The sequence below is a fragment of the Ctenopharyngodon idella genome, chromosome 5, assembly GCF_019924925.1.
Source record: "Ctenopharyngodon idella isolate HZGC_01 chromosome 5, HZGC01, whole genome shotgun sequence".
Classification (NCBI taxonomy): domain Eukaryota; kingdom Metazoa; phylum Chordata; class Actinopteri; order Cypriniformes; family Xenocyprididae; genus Ctenopharyngodon; species Ctenopharyngodon idella.
The window spans coordinates 44355580-44373843 of record NC_067224.1 but is presented as its reverse complement, the minus strand read 5'-3'; the positions used below and the strand labels follow the sequence as shown (position 1 = coordinate 44373843).

At 35.4% G+C, this 18264-nt stretch overlaps 2 protein-coding genes and 2 long non-coding RNA genes across 18 annotated transcripts in view; 3 read left to right on the top strand and 1 right to left on the bottom strand.

The window, feature by feature from the left end:
- LOC127513103 (asialoglycoprotein receptor 1-like) overlaps positions 1 to 18264 on the top strand; it is an 83194-nt gene that overhangs the window by 33780 nt on the left and 31150 nt on the right. The window lies entirely within an intron of this gene.
- The window catches only part of asgr1c.1 (asialoglycoprotein receptor 1c, tandem duplicate 1), a 65228-nt gene continuing 50353 nt past the window's right edge, over positions 3390 to 18264 (top strand). For 5 of the 14 annotated variants that reach the window (XM_051894656.1, XM_051894654.1, XM_051894646.1 and 2 more), the window contains exons 1-3: positions 16441 to 16609; positions 17424 to 17510; positions 17700 to 17795. In XM_051894656.1, the coding sequence (XP_051750616.1) occupies positions 16525 to 16609; positions 17424 to 17510; positions 17700 to 17795 (268 nt within the window). In that variant the 5' untranslated portion in view covers positions 16441 to 16524. Of the gene's footprint in view, positions 3460 to 16437; positions 16610 to 17423; positions 17511 to 17699; positions 17796 to 18264 lie in introns of those variants that run through there. The other 9 variants (XM_051894651.1, XM_051894644.1, XM_051894655.1 and 6 more) reach the window with 5 other exon arrangements.
- LOC127513133 (uncharacterized) lies at positions 3467 to 8246 on the top strand. Its single transcript, XR_007930341.1, has 2 exons — positions 3467 to 6787; positions 7615 to 8246. It is a non-coding gene; the product is annotated as an uncharacterized LOC127513133 (long non-coding RNA).
- LOC127513141 (uncharacterized) overlaps positions 6807 to 18264 on the bottom strand; it is a 25506-nt gene continuing 14048 nt past the window's right edge. Inside the window, exon 2 of the long non-coding RNA XR_007930350.1 lies at positions 6807 to 7791. This is a non-coding gene — a long non-coding RNA (uncharacterized LOC127513141). The remainder of the gene's footprint in view (positions 7792 to 18264) is intronic.

The following is an 18264-nucleotide window of genomic DNA, read 5'->3' as shown; positions in this document are numbered from 1 at the left end:
TATATCTTGTAGCGATGAACTGGCTTAGTAAAATAAATATTTAATAAAACATTCTGTCCTTATTAATATTGTGAAATATAGTGCATTTGAAGGGTTATTAGTTCACCCAAAATTAAAATTCTGTCATCATTAACTCACCCTCATGTCATTCCAAACCAGTAAGACTTTTGTTCATCTTCAGAACACAAATGAAGATATTTTAACAAAAGCTGAGAGATTTCGGTTTCATTTTAACCCTTCAAAAACTTCATAAAGAGATCGTAAAACTAATCCATATGAATCAAGCGGTTTAGTCTAAATTTCCTGAAGAGACTCGATCACTTTATCTGAAGAACAGTTTGAATTTAGGCTTTTATTCACGTATACACATTCATCAACGCACACATCAGTTGTGGTAAACGGAAGCTCAAGCAAGTTAGCTTAATATAAGGCACATGAAGCCATGCTGTTTTGGAAATACAGTTATTGAGCCTGAAAAATGTCCTATAGCCACGATGACTATTGACAATACAACACAACCTCTTATTGATTATACTTTTATATATTTAATTGCATAATTTATTAAAACATATATAAACTAAATAAATTATTCCCCTAATTTCACTTAAAAAAAAAATCAAATCTACAACTTTTAAAAACATCTGAATTCACCAAACTGTGCCATCTTTTCAGCATAAAAAGAGGCTTTGCTAACGGCTGCACTCGAGTAGCTCGCAAAGCGAAAAAGAGCGACTTTTCTTATTGATATCGATATTTAAATCAACAACCATCAAATATGAACTCATACAGCATCGATATACAATAGCACAACATTATTAACTTTTTGTCTTGGTAACAGCAGCATTCATTCAGTGATTTAATTAAAAAATGATGATGCAACCAGAAATAGACAAATGTAAGCTAATATTTCCGATTTGTATCAGATTTCTAATAAAATCATTAAAACGTCCTCACTGACAATCTGCATGAACCTACTATCGATCTGTTTTGACGTTTTTATTTAGTTTTTTGCACATTACACACCCGTGAAAGGAAAACATGAGGAGAAATGGCACTTGACTTGACTATGGACATGCGCAGTCGCTTCAGTAGCATCAACCTTGAGCTCATTCTTGTATGGAAAACTATGGAAGCCCATTTCCGCCACATAAGAAAAAAAAATGCTTTGGTAAATCATAATTATGACATACTAATTTAAAATTATGATAGGCCTATAAAAAGAAATTATGACAAAAAGACATTAGATATTCATAATCCTAAATTTTTAATCTCATAATTATGACTTAGTGACCCTGTTACACAGACAGGGCTTAGCCTAAGTAAACCATAATTATGACTTTTATGTCATAATTTTGGCATTTTATGTCCTAATTATTACTTTTTGGCCCGGTTTCACAGACAGGGCTTAGATTAAGCCAGGATTAGGCCTTAGTTCAATTAGGACATTTAAGTAGCTTTTATAAAAATCATTACTGGTATGCATCTTGAGACAAAACAATGGCACTGATATATTTTAAGATATGTCAGTACAAGTTACTGTCAGTTAAAACAGCTCAAACATGCATTTTAGCCTAGGACTAGCTTTAGCCTTGTCTGTGAAACCGGGTTTATGTCATATTTAAGACTTACTAAAGCATGTTTTTCTTATGTGGCTTATTTATTTAAAAACAGCTTCCATAGATAAAAGCACTCACTTTAAAATAAATAAACCCCTTTAATCAAAACCACAGGTCTTTCTGCACCAAAATGTTCATTTTGACATTTTGACCATGCTAATTCTTGGTAACTGGTAAAAGGTGAAGGTTCAAACAGACAAACCACTGTGAAAACAGATGATGTTGAAAACACTGAGCAAACAGTTTTAATTAGCCATTTAAAAATAACTTACAGTACACTAGTAACAGGTCAGCCACTTATTCTTTGGAATGAGGAACTGAAAGTGCTGTGTTATTATACACAAATATACATATACTGTCATTGCAGGGGCTGTTGTGAATGGGATTATTAATAAAGGAGGTGTTTTGGATTCTCTGTAGAAGCAAGTAACTGCAAAAGTTGTACTCATGATGGAAATGGACATGGAATATGAACGAAAGGTTTGCTTTGACACTATATTGTATTTGATACAGAAAGAAGTGTTTGTATTGAATATTAGAGAAAGAGTTTTAGTTAGTTGTACAATTACATTTAATGTCTGGTAACACTTTATAATCACTTTAATTTATAAAGTTAACAGACTTTTTATACATTTTATAATGCTTCAAGAAATGAACATTCAAATTATACTTGATTCATTCATTCATATTATGAATGTACATGAACTATTGATCTGAACATTGAGGCTAATGTTTGTTAATGACTACCGTGTGATTCCAGATTTTTTTTTTTTTTTTTGATGCCAACATTTTGAACAAAGTTTAAAGGAACAAGGTGATGGAAAATATATATTTAATGCTTTCACGTTCTCTCGCAAAAGTTTCGCATTCCCCTGAATAACTTTGTGTTAGCTCCCAAGTGTTTTAGTTCCCTTGCAAAAACCTTTGAGTTCACCAGTGTTACAACACAGAAGGAGACAGCGACACAGGAATATAGGTGCAGATGTTTATTGAACAACCAGAATGAATCACAGAGTGCAGGTAAGTGATGGCAGGTTATACGTTGGCAGATAGAAGAACTGATACTTGTCTTGGTTTTTGCAGGAATGGCAGATGGATGACAGACTTGGAGCTTGGAGCAGACACAGATGAACTCACGGGGGACGAGGAGACTCTGCGTTCGCTATATTTATATTGCTATATTTAATGTGTTGGTTATTAAGGTAATGATTAATTGTAAAGATACTAATTAAATTATAAGCTTCGGAGTTTATCCTACAACAACTGAATGGATGCAGGCATGAAGTGAAGTGTTTCATAAAACACTTTTCTGATCATATACACATCACATTTATGCATTTGGCAGAGGCTTTTATCCACTGCATTCAAGATACACATTTTCATCAGTTCTTGCTTTCCCTGGGAGCTGAACCGATGATCTTAGTGTTGCTAGTGCCGTGTGCTACTGTTTGAGCAACAGGAAGGCTGTATTGCTTTAAAGGCTGATGCAAAAATGCATCAGAAATAAAAGAAATTACAATATTATTTCTCATGGTGTGTTGTTTTCTGCAGGTCGTCCATGTAGCAGAAAAACTGGAATCTTTGTGCTGCATGATTATTTTCATGATCATGAACTCTGTCATCCGTGAGTAGATTAAACGACATACTCTAAATGTGTTATATAATCAAATAATTGCATTTTAGAAAGTGAGTTTGAAACTGTAACACAAAAAAAAAAACTATATTATTTAATTTATACATAAATGGTAGTGGTATGCATGTATACAGCCTGAAGAGCTGAAGAGTTGGATGAACATTTATAGTTCCAATCGAACTTCAGTCAGTCCTGATCTTCAGATCACAGGTGAGAACCTAAACATAGATCCTTTTTTATCAAGCGCTGTACTTATACTGATATTTGAACATGTACATATCCAGATCAGTGACCATTGATTAGTGTCTTGGTCTTTGCCTTAACTATTTCCTTGATTATGATTTCACTTTTTTAACTTTAGTTAGTGTGTAATGTTGCTGTTTGAGCATAAACAACATCTGCAAAGTTACGACGCTCAAAGTTCAATGCAAAGGGAGATATTTTCTTAGCTTTTTAAGGACTACAACAAACGGCTAGTAGAGACTACAATGAGCTTCTTCCCGGGTTTGGAACAAAACAAACCCCAAAACTGAGGCCATGTTGGGCTGCTTTAGAGAAGAGGAAGAGTTGTTGTAGTAGAGTGTTGTTGTCATGCCGTCATTTTACGCCGGACTGCTTCACAAACGAGGGTCAATTCAACGCTGGATTTGCACAAAGGATTAACATGACGGCACATGCTAGTGGATGAGTTGAATCAACTCCACAGCAAGTGCATAAATTTATCCACTAACCATTCAGAAACGTCTAAAAGTTGTAACTTCTTCCTGAGTCTCTCCATCAGTGTCGACTCCGGTTTGAACAATGTAAGGCTGAACACCGTTACTGACAATTAGGCTGGGTATTGACACAATTTTCACAATTCGATTCTATTTCTATTCACATGCTTGTGATTCAATTACGATTTTGATTTGATATTAATTATTTTGGATGTAGTATATCAGTTACAGTACATGGCAAATTTTCTAGAGGAAAAAAATCTCTCAACTAATGCTGTAAACTACACATGGGAGTCAGTTGGTACTACTTTACTATAATATTGAAGGTTAAAATTAACTTATTTATATACAAAGACTTAAATTACACTCAATTATGTTTTTTTTTATAATAAATAAAGTTTAGAATTATATAATCAAATTTCTACTCCAATTCGTTTTTTTTTTTTTTTTTTTTAAATATAAACATTTAAATCGTGGCTGTCATAGCTGATTTATTCAAACATGCATTACATATTGAAGAACATTATATTGAATATGTAACGGTGCATATCTATATTCATCAGAAAGCTGGTTTCTAGATGTTTATTCATGTTTATTTCGTGCTGTAATTGGTATTAAAGCGGAGAGGATGTTCACATGCACTCCGTGCTGCCGCATCTCTTTAACTGAGGCGCTAAAGCGATCTGTCACGCCACATTAAACAGCGCCAAAACGGTACTTATTTTTTGAATCTCATAATAAGATGGACGTCATTTGAAATCTGAGACTTTGCTTCATATCAAAAGTAACAAAGCACAAAGATTATTGCGATTTATTGGATGGGAGGTGCGCTACATGTTCTGTTCATTCATCAACTGAAAACAGACTAGACTAATCGATTCTTGGGATTTAAGAATCGATATCAGTTTGTAAAAATGAGAATCGATATTAATATTAGAGACGTTACAGGGCTCGACAATAAGGACTGCCCGATGGCTCGGGGCCAGTGTGAACGATGCTCGGGACAGTTGACGGAACCGTCACTTGCCCGATCGGGCCAGTGCTGTAGGGGTGTGCATTAGATATTGTCTATGATATCGTAATTGTTGATTTAACAATCTGGCATAATCGTGTATGTCTACCACTTAACAATAACCAAACAAAAACACACCCATTGAGTGCACGCATACGTGACGTAGTCTAGTAGGTTAGACTAGTGCACGTGCTTATTTAGAGTGTACGATTTCACTGCGTGATTTAGTCTATTAAAATGCATTTAGAATGCCCCCAGAATTCAAGATAATGGGTAAAAATGCAGGGGTATGTCTTTTATATGTATATAATTTAATATAGTTAACCAATGTTACACAAAGAGGACCATTTTTCTCCAAATATCAGCATGATTACAAATGTGATATTGATTTTATACAACGTACAGTTTAATAAACAGGCAGTTTATATTCATTGACTTACATTTTAGACACCAAATCGCCTGTTTCGCTCTATTTCGCCAAAGAATATAGTTCCAAACACAAAATTGTTTTGTGTCTCTGAGCAACACTTCCTGAATGAATCAGCCGTTTGAATGAATCGGTTAAATCTCAATGACTCGCTCATTAACAGGGACTTGCTGCCACCTCCTGGCGGGTTTAATTTCACATTTAATTTATCACTTTTCATTTTATAAATAATTTCAAATAACAGTATTTTGTTTTATATTTTCAACATTTCAAAACATTATTTATGCATCTGTAACTACTCGTGACTGATTAACTTTAATAAAGTTTAATCAATAGTTATATAGTTATACATTAGATTATAATTTCTGTACCCAAAAATCACCTGTTTATGACTACATAAGAAACCTGAAAAGCACAGTTTATTTCATTCATTTATTCTGTTGTATTTATCTGTGCTATTACTTGTAATTAGATTATTTGTTCCTATTTTATTACTTACTGTTTACTTGTCTAAACAATATTTAAAATGTAAGTGAGTTAATCTAGTAGCTTCTGGTGTCGTAACCTTATTTATTAAGGTTACATGTATCAAAAACAATAAACAATAACTAGGCTTATTTTATAGGCCCATTTTCTTTTCTTTTACTTTATTAATTTTTTTATTGTGGGGCCAGTGAAAATTTTGGCAGGGCAAGTAAAAATTTGAGCAACTGGCCCGACCGGGCCAGCAGAAAAAATCCTTAGTGTTGAGCCCTGCGTTAGAGAACAGGAAGGCCTGAAAGCGTATGCAGAGGTTGAGTTGTTCTGCTCCATACGTGAGTAACATTGGTTTTGCTGTTGTTGTTGTTGTACAGTTTTGAGTGTCATTGTTTGTCTGGAGCTGCGGTGCTGCTGGCGACTAACAATGAACTCTTGCTTGTATATACTCTTGTGTACTGTATGTTAATTTTTCCTCTTGTTGTTCATCATCTTCACATTAGTTTTCACAAAGCAAGTATGCAATTTCAGATGCAGCCAATAAGTCTCTTGTGGTTCAGCGCTTTACAGTTAATGTGGAAGATGCCTGTGTTTTTTGTAGAGATGATCATTAGTCATTTATTTTGACATATATGTCCTAAGATACAGAGTTTTTTGAAAGATTTGAAAAATAACAAAAAGAAATTAAGATTAAAGGGGCTATATGTAGAATTTAGAAACCCTTGTTTTTAGCGACACTGGTGGCCATTAAGTGAACTGCAGCCAGCAACTTATTGCTTGTGCTCACAGTCATAACACAGAACAAAAATGACAGCAGTAAGAAAACAGCAGTTAAGAAATCATCTGATCATAGCGATGTGGTTTGCACCAGATCTGCGATTCACCAGCATCATGTCGACAGATGAGGTAAATAAATCGATCTGGCTATGTGAGACTATAGTTTTAATTAATCCCTTTTCTTTGCATGACACATTTACATTTCAGTACAGCATGGCTTTCAGCATTATCCTGAACATTGTTTGTTTCATGTGTCAGTGAACAGAAGAGAGGCTCTCGGGAGTAAGTCTAACTATCACATCCTTTTGATTTCTGAGTTCTTCACATAAAAGTCAGTCTACAGGCTTTCATAGACAACCTAGGAAGTCGGGGAAGTTCTCAGTTTTTAAGTTTCATTATTAGCTGTTCACACATTGGAAATACAAAAATTTAAAATGTATTTGGAAACAAAATCTAAAAGTAAGAACTTCTTTTTCTTTTTATATACCCCAGACATGTTTGATTACATGTTCTCAGAAAAAAAAAAAAAGAAAAATAACAAAGTGCAGTAAACAGTAAAACTATTTGAACTACAAACCAATGTGTTTTTGGTATATGATAATTAAAATAATGTGATGTGTAAATACCAGTTTGCAATATTAAGCAGCATAACAGATTGTACAGGTAAAACCCGATACCGGAAGCCTCACACATTCAAGCCAGAAATGACCACACCACTCTTACGTTAAAAATAAGGTGGATAATGGTCACATAGTTTTCCATCTTCCAATTATTGCAAATTGTAATCATGAGTAGGAAAGGAAGCAGCTATACTTCAAGATAATGTACTTCAAGCTTTTGCTCGTCAAGTAAATGCATCTTGCATTAAACAAAAAATTCCATCTGTTTAAATATTTGTTGTTGGTGGTATATTCAGATGGAATGGTGTGACATTTGTGGATTGGCATTATTCACAGACGCTGGAATCCCGGAAAGCCAGATGACTGGAAACAGCACGGTCTGGGAGAGGAAGGAGAGGACTGTGGGGAGATTTCATATTCTGGGGAACTAAATGACAGCCACTGCTCCAACGAAGTGGGATTCATTTGCAGAGAGTAATTCTGAAACTGAAAACAGCTGTGGTGTAGTGCCATCTAAATGACAAATGAAAAGGATCCAGTCACTATTGTGAAATCATTTAACACTATACAGTGCATCCGGACAGCGCTTCACTTTTTCCACATTTTGTTATGTTACATCCTTATTCCAAAATGGATTAAATTCATTATTTTCCTCAAAATTCTACAAACAATACCCCATAATGACAACAATGTGAAAGAAGTTTGTTTGAAATCTTTGCAAATTTATTAAAAAAAAAAATTAAAAAACGTCACGTACATAAAGTGAGCTTTGGAAAATGTGATGTCAGTGATGTTGAGTGATTTCTAGGTTACTTTACTGAATGTCTCCTTAAAATCAACAAAACTCTGAATGACCATGGCATTATTTTCCAATAAAAAAGCCTTCATTGTCTCATGGCTACATATAAAAAGTTTGGCACAGGCCTCCTTTAGAGAGAGTAACACAATAAACTTGCCAAACAACTTTATATACACTGACTGGCCACTTTATTAGGTATACCTATTCAACTGCTCATTAATGCAAATATCTATTTAGCCAATCACATGGAAAAACTCAATGCATTATACATGTAGACATGGTCAAGACGATCTTCTGAAGTTCAAACTGAGCATCAGAATGGGGAAGAAAGGTGATTTAAAGGGTTAGTTCACCCAAAAATGAAAATTCTGTCATTAATAATTACTCACCCTCATGTCGTTCCACACCCGTAAGACCTTCAACTTCGGAACACAAATTAAGATATTTTTGATGAAATCCGAGAGCTCTCTGACTCCTCCATAGACAGCAATTTAATTACCACTGTCAAGGTCCAGAAAGGTAGTAAAGACATTGTTAAAATGTTATAATATTTTATGAAGTGACGATAAATGAGAGAAATTTTTATTTTTGGGTGAACTAACCCTTTAAGTGACTTTGAACATGGCATGGTTGTTGGTGCCAGATAGTCTGATCTGAGTATTTCAGAAACTGCTGATCTTCTGGGATTTTTACACAACCATCTCTAGGGTTTACAGAGAATGGTCAAAAAAAAGAGTAAATATCCACTGAGCGGCAGGTCTGTTGGCGTAAATGCCTCGTTGATGTCAGAGGAGAATGGCCAGACTTGATACAACTGAGATCTGAAGAAGAGCATCTCTAAAAGCACAACAGCAGACAGGCTACAGCAGCAGAAGAAACACCGGTGCCGCTCCTGTCAGCTGAGAACAGCAAACTGACAATAGAAGATTGGAAAAATGTTGTCTGGTCTGATGAGTCTCGATTTCTGCTGCAACATTCAGATGGTAGGGTCAGAATTTGATGTAAAAAGCATGAAAGCGTGGATCCATCCTGCCTTGTATCAGCGGTTTCAGGCTGCTGGTGGTGTGATGGTGTGACGGAGATTTTCTCGGCACACTTTGGGCCTCTAAGTACCAACTCAGCATCGTTTAAATGCCACAGCCTATTGTTGTATTGTTGCTGACCGTGTGCATCCCTTTATGACCACAGTGTACTCATCTTCTGATGGCTACTTCCAGCAGGATGTCACAAAGCTCAAATCATCTCAAACTGGTTTCTTGGACATGACAATGAGTTCACTAGACTCAAATGTCCTCCACAGTCATCAGATCTCAATCCAATAGAGCAGCTTTGGGATGTGCTGGAACGGGAAATTCACATAATGGATGTGCAGCCGACAAATCTGCAGCAACTGCGTGATGCTATCATGACAATATGGACCAAGATCTCTGAGGAATGTTTCCAGCACCTTGTTGAATCTGTGCCATGAGGAATTAAAGCAGTTCAGAAGGCAAAAGCAGGTCCAACACGGTACTAGTAAGGTGTACCTAATAAAGCGACTGGTGAGTTTATTTTACCCCGGTTTCACAGACAAGGCTTAAGCTAGTCCTAGACGAAATGCATGTTTGAGCTGTTTTAACTGAAAGTAACTTGTACTGACATATCTTAAAATATGTCAGAGCCATTGTTTTGTCTCAAGATGCATACCAGTTAGGGATGCACCGATACCGATACCAGTATACCGATACCAAGCTCATGTACTCGTACTCATAAAAATACTCCCGATGCCAAAGACTGATACCTCACGTGACGTAAATGACAGAATTTTCCACGCACAGAGACACCGGCGGCAGCAACAGAAACAATGTCAGCCTCAGGGGTGTGGAAATACTTCAGTATTAATGATGACAACCCACATTGCGAACTGAATGCAAATTGCGCTGAATGACAGACCAGAAGCGCTCTCTTTCTCGCGCGCAATCTCAGTTCGCTCAGACAGTGCGCGATCAGTTCTCCTTTCACCTGAATGATCAAATGCACAAATAGCTGTCAAAATGTCGATCGTGTGGAGTATCTCTGTCAATACAGTTGGTTATGGCTTAAGTGGACACAAACAGGTGGGTGAAAACAGGGTATGTGTCAGTATATTACATACATGGATTCGGTCTTAAAGGGAGAGTAGCCTAATTAAATATTTGTCTGTCATTAATGTTAATAAAACAACAAAAGATGTTAAATGAATGTGTATATATATATCATGAAATAAAATTTCTCATATCATGGTCATATTGCCCAGTCGTCCTGTATTCCACCATGAGAAATCTGGTCACTAGGTTGTGTTTACAGTGTTATGTTATAAACATTTGTTCTGTAATATTTGTTTAGCAATTTTTGAAAGGCAGGTTAAAAAAGATTTGATTTTTTTATTATTATTATTTTTTTATTATGACTTTAATAATTATGCCCTTTGAAGGTTATTGGACATTGTGAAATTTGTGCTTTAAGTTTGTGACAAGCACATAAAAATTATTACTTTTTTCATTGGAATAATAATAAAGAAGCAGTCCTACATTCATTAGTCTCACTGTGTTGTGCTTGGAAAACTGCCACATTACCAAAAAAGAAAAAAAAGAAAAAGAAATTAATAAATGTATAGGCATCGGTATCGGCTAGTACCAGAAAAAAGTATCGGTACTTGTACTCGGTCCTTAAAAAATGGTATTGGTGCATCCCTAATACCAGTAATGTTTTTTTCTGGTGAAAGATTATAAAAGTTACTTAAATGGCTTATAATTGAATAACTAATCCTGGCTTAGGCCAAGCCCTGTCTGTGAGTCTGTGGCCATAGTGTGCCATTGAGAATTATTACAAACTATTGTAATAATTCTATTATTATTCTATTAACTATTATCATGAAATTTAATTTACATGAGGACAATAACCACAAATTGTAATTTATCTAAACAAAACCCAAATTGTCACTAAACTTCTTAAATCTGCTGAATTTACTGATTTACTGAACAACAAGTGTTTGTGTCTGTCACTGCGTGTCGTAATTGCATCAAGCTTGATGAACGTTTAAAATTTTCTCAGGTATCATAAGGGCTTTTCACACTTGAAACAATTAACAGTGGGTCAAACCCAAAGTGGATGGAATCCAGAGTTACATTGCACAGCATAAATGAGTACACCCACTCTGAAACTTCTGAAAGTCAGCAATTACTCAATTACTTAGAAGACATGTTAGGGTTCTTTAGAGATATTATGTTCCAGCAAGTCTGCTTAATCAATTACCAAAGAAGCATGTCAAAATTATTCAGGAAAATAAGATTTTCTTATCAAGGTGTCAAAATGAGTACACCTTCCTAAAAGTTACTAAATAAAACAAAATAAAAATTTTGTTTTATTAATTTAATTCCCTGCATTGTTGGGCAGTTTTTTCAACATGACAATGAGGATATGCATTGTCCCCAGGTGAAAAATAATGTATACCAAACCAGTATACCAATACTAAGCTCATGTACTCGTACTCGTAAAAATACTCCCGATGCCAAAGACTGATACCTCACGTGACGTAACTGACAGAATTTTCCACGCACAGAGACACCGGCGGCAGCAACAGAAACAATGTCAGCCTCAGGGGTGTGGAAATACTTCAGTATTAATGATGACAACCCATATTGCGAACTGCATGCAAACTGCGCTGAATGACAGACCAGAAGCGCTCTCTTTCTCGCGCGCAATCCCAGTTCGCTCAGACAGTGCGCGATCAGTTCTCCTTTCGCCTGCATGGTCAAATGCACAAATAGCTGTCAAAATGTCGATCGTGTGGAGTATCTCTGTCAATACAGTTGGTTATGGCTTAAGTGGACACAAACAGGTGGGTGAAAACAGGATATGTGTCAGTATATTACATACATGGATTCGGTCTTAAAGGGAGAGTAGCCTAATTAAATATTTGTCTGTCATTAATGTTAATAAAACAACAAAAGATGTTAAATGAATGTGTATATATATATCATGAAATAAAATTTCTCATATCATGGTCATATTGCCCAGTCGTCCTGTATTCCACCATGAGAAATCTGGTCACTAGGTTGTGTTTACAGTGTTATGTTATAAACATTTGTTCTGTAATATTTGTTTAGCAATTTTTGAAAGGCAGGTTAAAAAAGCTTTGATTTTTTTATTATTATTATTTTTTTATTATGACTTTAATAATTATGCCCTTTGAAGGTTATTGGACATTGTGAAATTTGTGCTTTAAGTTTGTGACAAGCACATAAAAATTATTACTTTTTTCATTGGAATAATAATAAAGAAGCAGTCCTACATTCATTAGTCTCACTGTGTTGTGCTTGGAAAACTGCCACATTACCAAAAAAGAAAAAAAAGAAAAAGAAATTAATAAATGTATAGGCATCGGTATCGGCTAGTACCAGAAAAAAGTATCGGTACTCGTACTCGGTCCTTAAAAAATGGTATTGGTGCATCCCTAATACCAGTAATGTTTTTTTCTGGTGAAAGATTATAAAAGTTACTTAAATGGCTTATAATTGAATAACTAATCCTGGCTTAGGCCAAGCCCTGTCTGTGAGTCTGTGGCCATAGTGTGCCATTGAGAATTATTACAAACTATTGTAATAATTCTATTATTATTCTATTAACTATTATCATGAAATTTAATTTACATGAGGACAATAACCACAAATTGTAATTTATCTAAACAAAACCCAAATTGTCACTAAACTTCTTAAATCTGCTGAATTTACTGATTTACTGAACAACAAGTGTTTGTGTCTGTCACTGCGTGTCGTAATTGCATCAAGCTTGATGAACATTTAAAATTTTCTCAGGTATCATAAGGGCTTTTCACACTTGAAACAATTAACAGTGGGTCAAACCCAAAGTGGATGGAATCCAGAGTTACATTGCACAGCATAAATGAGTACACCCACTCTGAAACTTCTGAAAGTCAGCAATTACTCAATTACTTAGAAGACATGTTAGGGTTCTTTAGAGATATTATGTTCCAGCAAGTCTGCTTAATCAATTACCAAAGAAGCATGTCAAAATTATTCAGGAAAATAAGATTTTCTTATCAAGATGTCAAAATGAGTACACCTTCCTAAAAGTTACTAAATAAAACAAAATAAAAATTTTCTGGTGTAAGTTTAAGGCAATGTTTGATCAACAGGTAAGAATGTTGAACCAAAACATTTAAAGAGAAGTCATTTTTTGACAATTAAAGTGTGAAAATATCACAAAATTAACACAGAAATTCAAAAACAATGGGCTTGTGACAAGGCACCTGAAATAATCAGGCATTCATTTTAAGCTTTCATTTAGTGATGAGGGATTTTTTTCCTAGACAAAGAGCAGGAGAAATACCAAGCGAGTGTCTCGAATCTAGCAAAAGCTATGAAAAGAGTGACTGTTTATCTCACAGAGTAAGATGCAGCCTGCAGAAATGACATGCATGGTTGTTGTTCTCACTGGATCTACCTACTGTAGCCAAAGCACAATAAAGTCAGTTAGCCATTTCCAAAGCCCATATTTACAAAATATAGATTCTGGGAATCAATACTCTGGTCTCATGAGACCAAATCAATCATTTTGGATCTAACAGCATCCAAAAATGTTCTGGTGTTGCTAGAGGAGGAGTACAGTGAGAAGTGCCTGGTTCCCACAGTAAAGTTCAGTGGTAGTAAAGCTCTTATATAGGGATATATGAGTGCTGAAGGTGTGAGGGAGTTGTGCTTTATCAATGCTGTCATGAATTCCCACACCACTGTGTAATTTAATACACGAACTTGAAACAGAAGATGTTACCCTTTCCTCATTCCCTGCATTGTTGGGCAGTTTTTTCAACATGACAATGAGGATATGCATTGTCCCAAGGTGAAAAACCTTCTGTGGACATGTATGGCACTCAATCTTAACACTCTGGAGTGCCTGTGGGGGATTCTGTAGAGACGAGTTGAGCAACACTCCCCATTAAAGATCAGGGCATTTAAGGAGCTCATCATCCAGGAGTTAAACAGGAAAGATGTGACAATTTGTCATGAACTTGTACACTCCGGCCAAGAAGGGTCAGAGCAGTATATTCAAAATTATGGAGGGCATACTAAGTGCTAGAATATTATACATTTGTTGAATTAAATCTAGGGTGTACTCATTTCTGCAATCCTTCATTTAAACAAAATTGGCTAATTTACTTATTTTATGGCTATTAATGACATATATTTCTCAGTTTTTGTTATGTATATGTTTAATACATTTTAGTTTTACCATCTTTCCATGAATTGTATTAGTGATCATAAAGAAAATACATCTTTTGTATTTGTTCAGAGGGGATGTACTCATTTATGCTGTGCACTGTACCTTAAACTGTTCTGTGTTTTAATTATATATTTAAATTGTATATAAATTTAACAAATTATTCCCCTAATTTCACTTTAAAAAGACCAAAAGTAGCCGTAGCCCAATGGCCTGTCAAAAGTAGCCCAATGCGAGTTTTTTTTTGTTGAACGGCCGAATTCTCCATTGAATTTGTACGTCTGGGTGTTATTTTAAGAGTATTGGAGCGCCGAAATCGTACAGAGGTGGAAATTGTAGGAAACCCCCCATCAGCCCAAAAACGGAATCCGACGGCCTGGGCGAAGGTATGTATGTCTATGTCAAAGGCGTGTATGTCTTTTCAGCGCCCCTGTGAAGTTCACTTAATTTCACTCATTTAATCTGACTCCAATTTCAAATGATTATTACTCTTAGGTTGTGTTTCCAATTAGAAATTAATCATTTGTTATGTATTAATTTAGATATTTGATTATTCTGGGTATCCCATATTTTCAATTATTCGTTCATTACGGACCCATCAACGCTCAGAGAATTCGCATCGGCCGACTGCGTTCTCACGGACATAAATTCGGCAGTTTATGATTCTTAGTCAGAGGGTGCAGAGTTTACTAATGCATTTGAGTCAAACCGCCACATGCTTGTTCATACAAAAAAACAGTTTTCTTAGTCACGATACTGCAACTTGCTAATTCAACAACAGACAAACTCAAAAGTCCCATGATGTGCTAACATGCTCCTTTCATGGGGCTCTCTAGTTGGACCTGTCCTGACGCAGATTTATGGAAATAACGGACTCCAATAATCTACTAGTCATAATGATTTCAGAAGAATCCAGAGTAAATCAAATATAACATTTTATTTGTCAAGTAAAAATGTATCATGCCAATTACATAGTTGGACAATTAGAAGCCAATTCAGAAATAATGAATGTATAACATCAATTGAAATGCACATGCACACAGTGGTGGATTAGTGTTTTTAAGACACTTGTCCATCACTATATGGGGGTTTCTGGATACAGAAGATCCCACATGACTGCTTTGCACTTTACCTTATATACTCAGACCAGAACAAAAGGGTTGTAAATTTTTACTACACCAACACCTGTTTTGGGGGGAGAGGAGTGGGTTTTCACAAGAGACCCCACCCAAAAGGAGGACAGAATTCTCCTTAGTTTTCAATCTTCTTCATAGTACCAGTGACTGCTGTGAAATTGAGACCATTTTACCAATCGCACTGAGACGGTAAAATGATACCAAACATGAAAGGAAAAAACAAAAGATACACCAGATACATTATACATCTTGGAGAACTTTCAGTAACTTGTGTCAGGGGGAAAGGAAGGAGGGTGTGTGTGTGTGTGTGTGCAGGGGCGGGGTTGCATCCTGTAGACGTGTGAGGACAGTTTAGGGCAAGGCGTTGTCCTATGCTATTTCTTTGAGATCTTCTCTCCAGATGAGTTTTATTGCTTTATTGCAGGGCGCTTGATCTCAGTTTTTGTCTGAGCAGGAAAATCAAGTCTTACAAAATCAACCCGCGAAAAAAATTAACCCGTCAGTAAAATTATAACAAAAAAGGAATTTGAAGTTCATAATTTTGATTTTTTTTTAAATCTCATAATTATGGCTTAGTATATCATCAGTATGACTATAATTTTGGCATTTTATGTCATAATTATGACTTTTATGTCATATTTAAGATTTACCAAAGCATGATTTTCTTATTATGTAGTGGAAATTAGCTTCCATAGATAAAAGCACTCTCTTAAAAAAAAAAAAGTTTATTCAAAACCACAGGTCTTTCTGCACCAAAATGTTCATTTTGACCATGCTAATTTTAGGTAACTGGTAAAGAGGGAGGCAAACTACAGTGAATCTGAGTGAAAACAGATGATGCTGAAAACACTGAGCAAGCAGTTTATCCAAAATAACTTATAGTACACTAGTAACAGGTCACCCACTTATTCTTTGGAATAAGGAACTGAAAGTGCTGTGTTATTATACACAAATATACATATACTGTCATTGCAGGGGCTATTGTGAAGGGGATTATTAATAAAGGAGGTTTTGGATTCTCTCTGGAAGCAAGTAACTGCAAAAGTTGTACTCATGATGGAATATCAGAGAAATGGTAGTTCTGAAGAGATCATGAAAATGGACATGGAATATGAACGGAAGACGACATTTAGTAAAGGTTTGCTTTGACACAATATTGTATTTGATACAGAAAGAAGTGTTTGTATTGAATATGAGAGAAAGAGTTTTAGTTAGTTGTACAACTACCTTTAATGCCTGGTAACACTTTATAATCACTTTCATTTATAAAGTTAACAGACTTTTTATACATTTTAAAATGCTTAACAAAGAAATGAACATTGGAATTCAATTCAAATTATACTTGATTCATAAATTCATATTTGAATGTACATGAAATATTGATCTGAACATTGAGGCTAATGTTTGTTAATGACTACTGTGTGATACTAGATTTTTTTTGATGCCACCATTTTGAACAAAGTTCAAAGGAACACGGTGATGGAAAATATATATTTAATGCTTTCACGTTCTCTCGCAAAAGTTTCGCATTCCCCCGAATAACTTTGTGTTAGCTCCCAAGTGTTTTAGTTCCCTTGCAAAAACCTTTGAGTTCACCAGAGAAACTTTGCATTTGCTATATTTATATTGCTATATTTAATGTGTTAGTTATTAAGGTAATGATTAATTGTGAAGATAATAATTAAATTATATTTCGTAAAACACTTTTCTGATCATATACACATCACATTTATGCATTTGGCAGAGGCTTTTATCCACACTGCATTCCAGATACACATTTTCATCAGTTCTTGCTTTCCCTGGGAGCTGAACCGATGATCTTAGTGTTGCTAGTGCCGTGTGCTACTGTTTGAGCAACAGGAAGGCTGTATTGCTTTAAAGGCTGATGCAAAAATGCATCAGAAATAAAATAAAATAAAATAAAAATTTTCATGGTGTGTTGTTTTCTGCAGGTCGTCCATGTAGAAGAAAAACTGGAATCTTTGTGCTTCTAGGAACAGTCTGCATGATTATTTTCATGATCATGACCTCTGTCATCCGTGAGTGCCATGTGCCGTATACTTTAAATATGTTATGTAATCAAATAATTGCATTTTAGAAAGTGAGTTAGAAACTGTAATGCAAAAAAAAAAAAAGGATATTATTTAATTTATACATAAATGGTAGTGGTATGCATGTATACAGCCTTTAAATTATGCTGCTTACAAAAAAAGTGTTTTCGCACACAGTTTTTCATCAACAAAGAACATTCTCAGAGCTGAAGAGTTGGATGAACGTTCATAGTTCCAATCGAACTTCAGTCAGTCCTGATCTTCAGATCACAGGTGAGAACTTAAACATAGATCCTTTTTTATCAAGCGCTGTACTTATACTGATATTTGAACATGTACATATTCAGATCAGTGACCATTGATTAGTGTCTTGGTCTTTGCCTTAACTATTTCCTTGATTATGATTTCACTTTTTTAACTTTAGTTAGTGTGTAATGTTGCTGTTTGAGCATAAACAACATCTGCAAAGTTACGACGCTCAAAGTTCAAAGCAAAGGGAGTTATTTTCTTCGCTTTTTAAGGACTACAACAAACGGCTAGTAGAGACTACAATGAGCTTCTTCCCAGGTTTGTGATATCACAAACCCCAAAATTGAGGCCATGTTTGGCTGCTTTAGAGAAGAGGAAGAGTTGTTGTAGTAGAGTGTTGTTACCTTGCCGTCATTTTACGCTGGACTGCTTCACAAACGAGGGTCAATTCAATGCTGGATTTGCACAAAAGATTAACATGACGGCACAAACT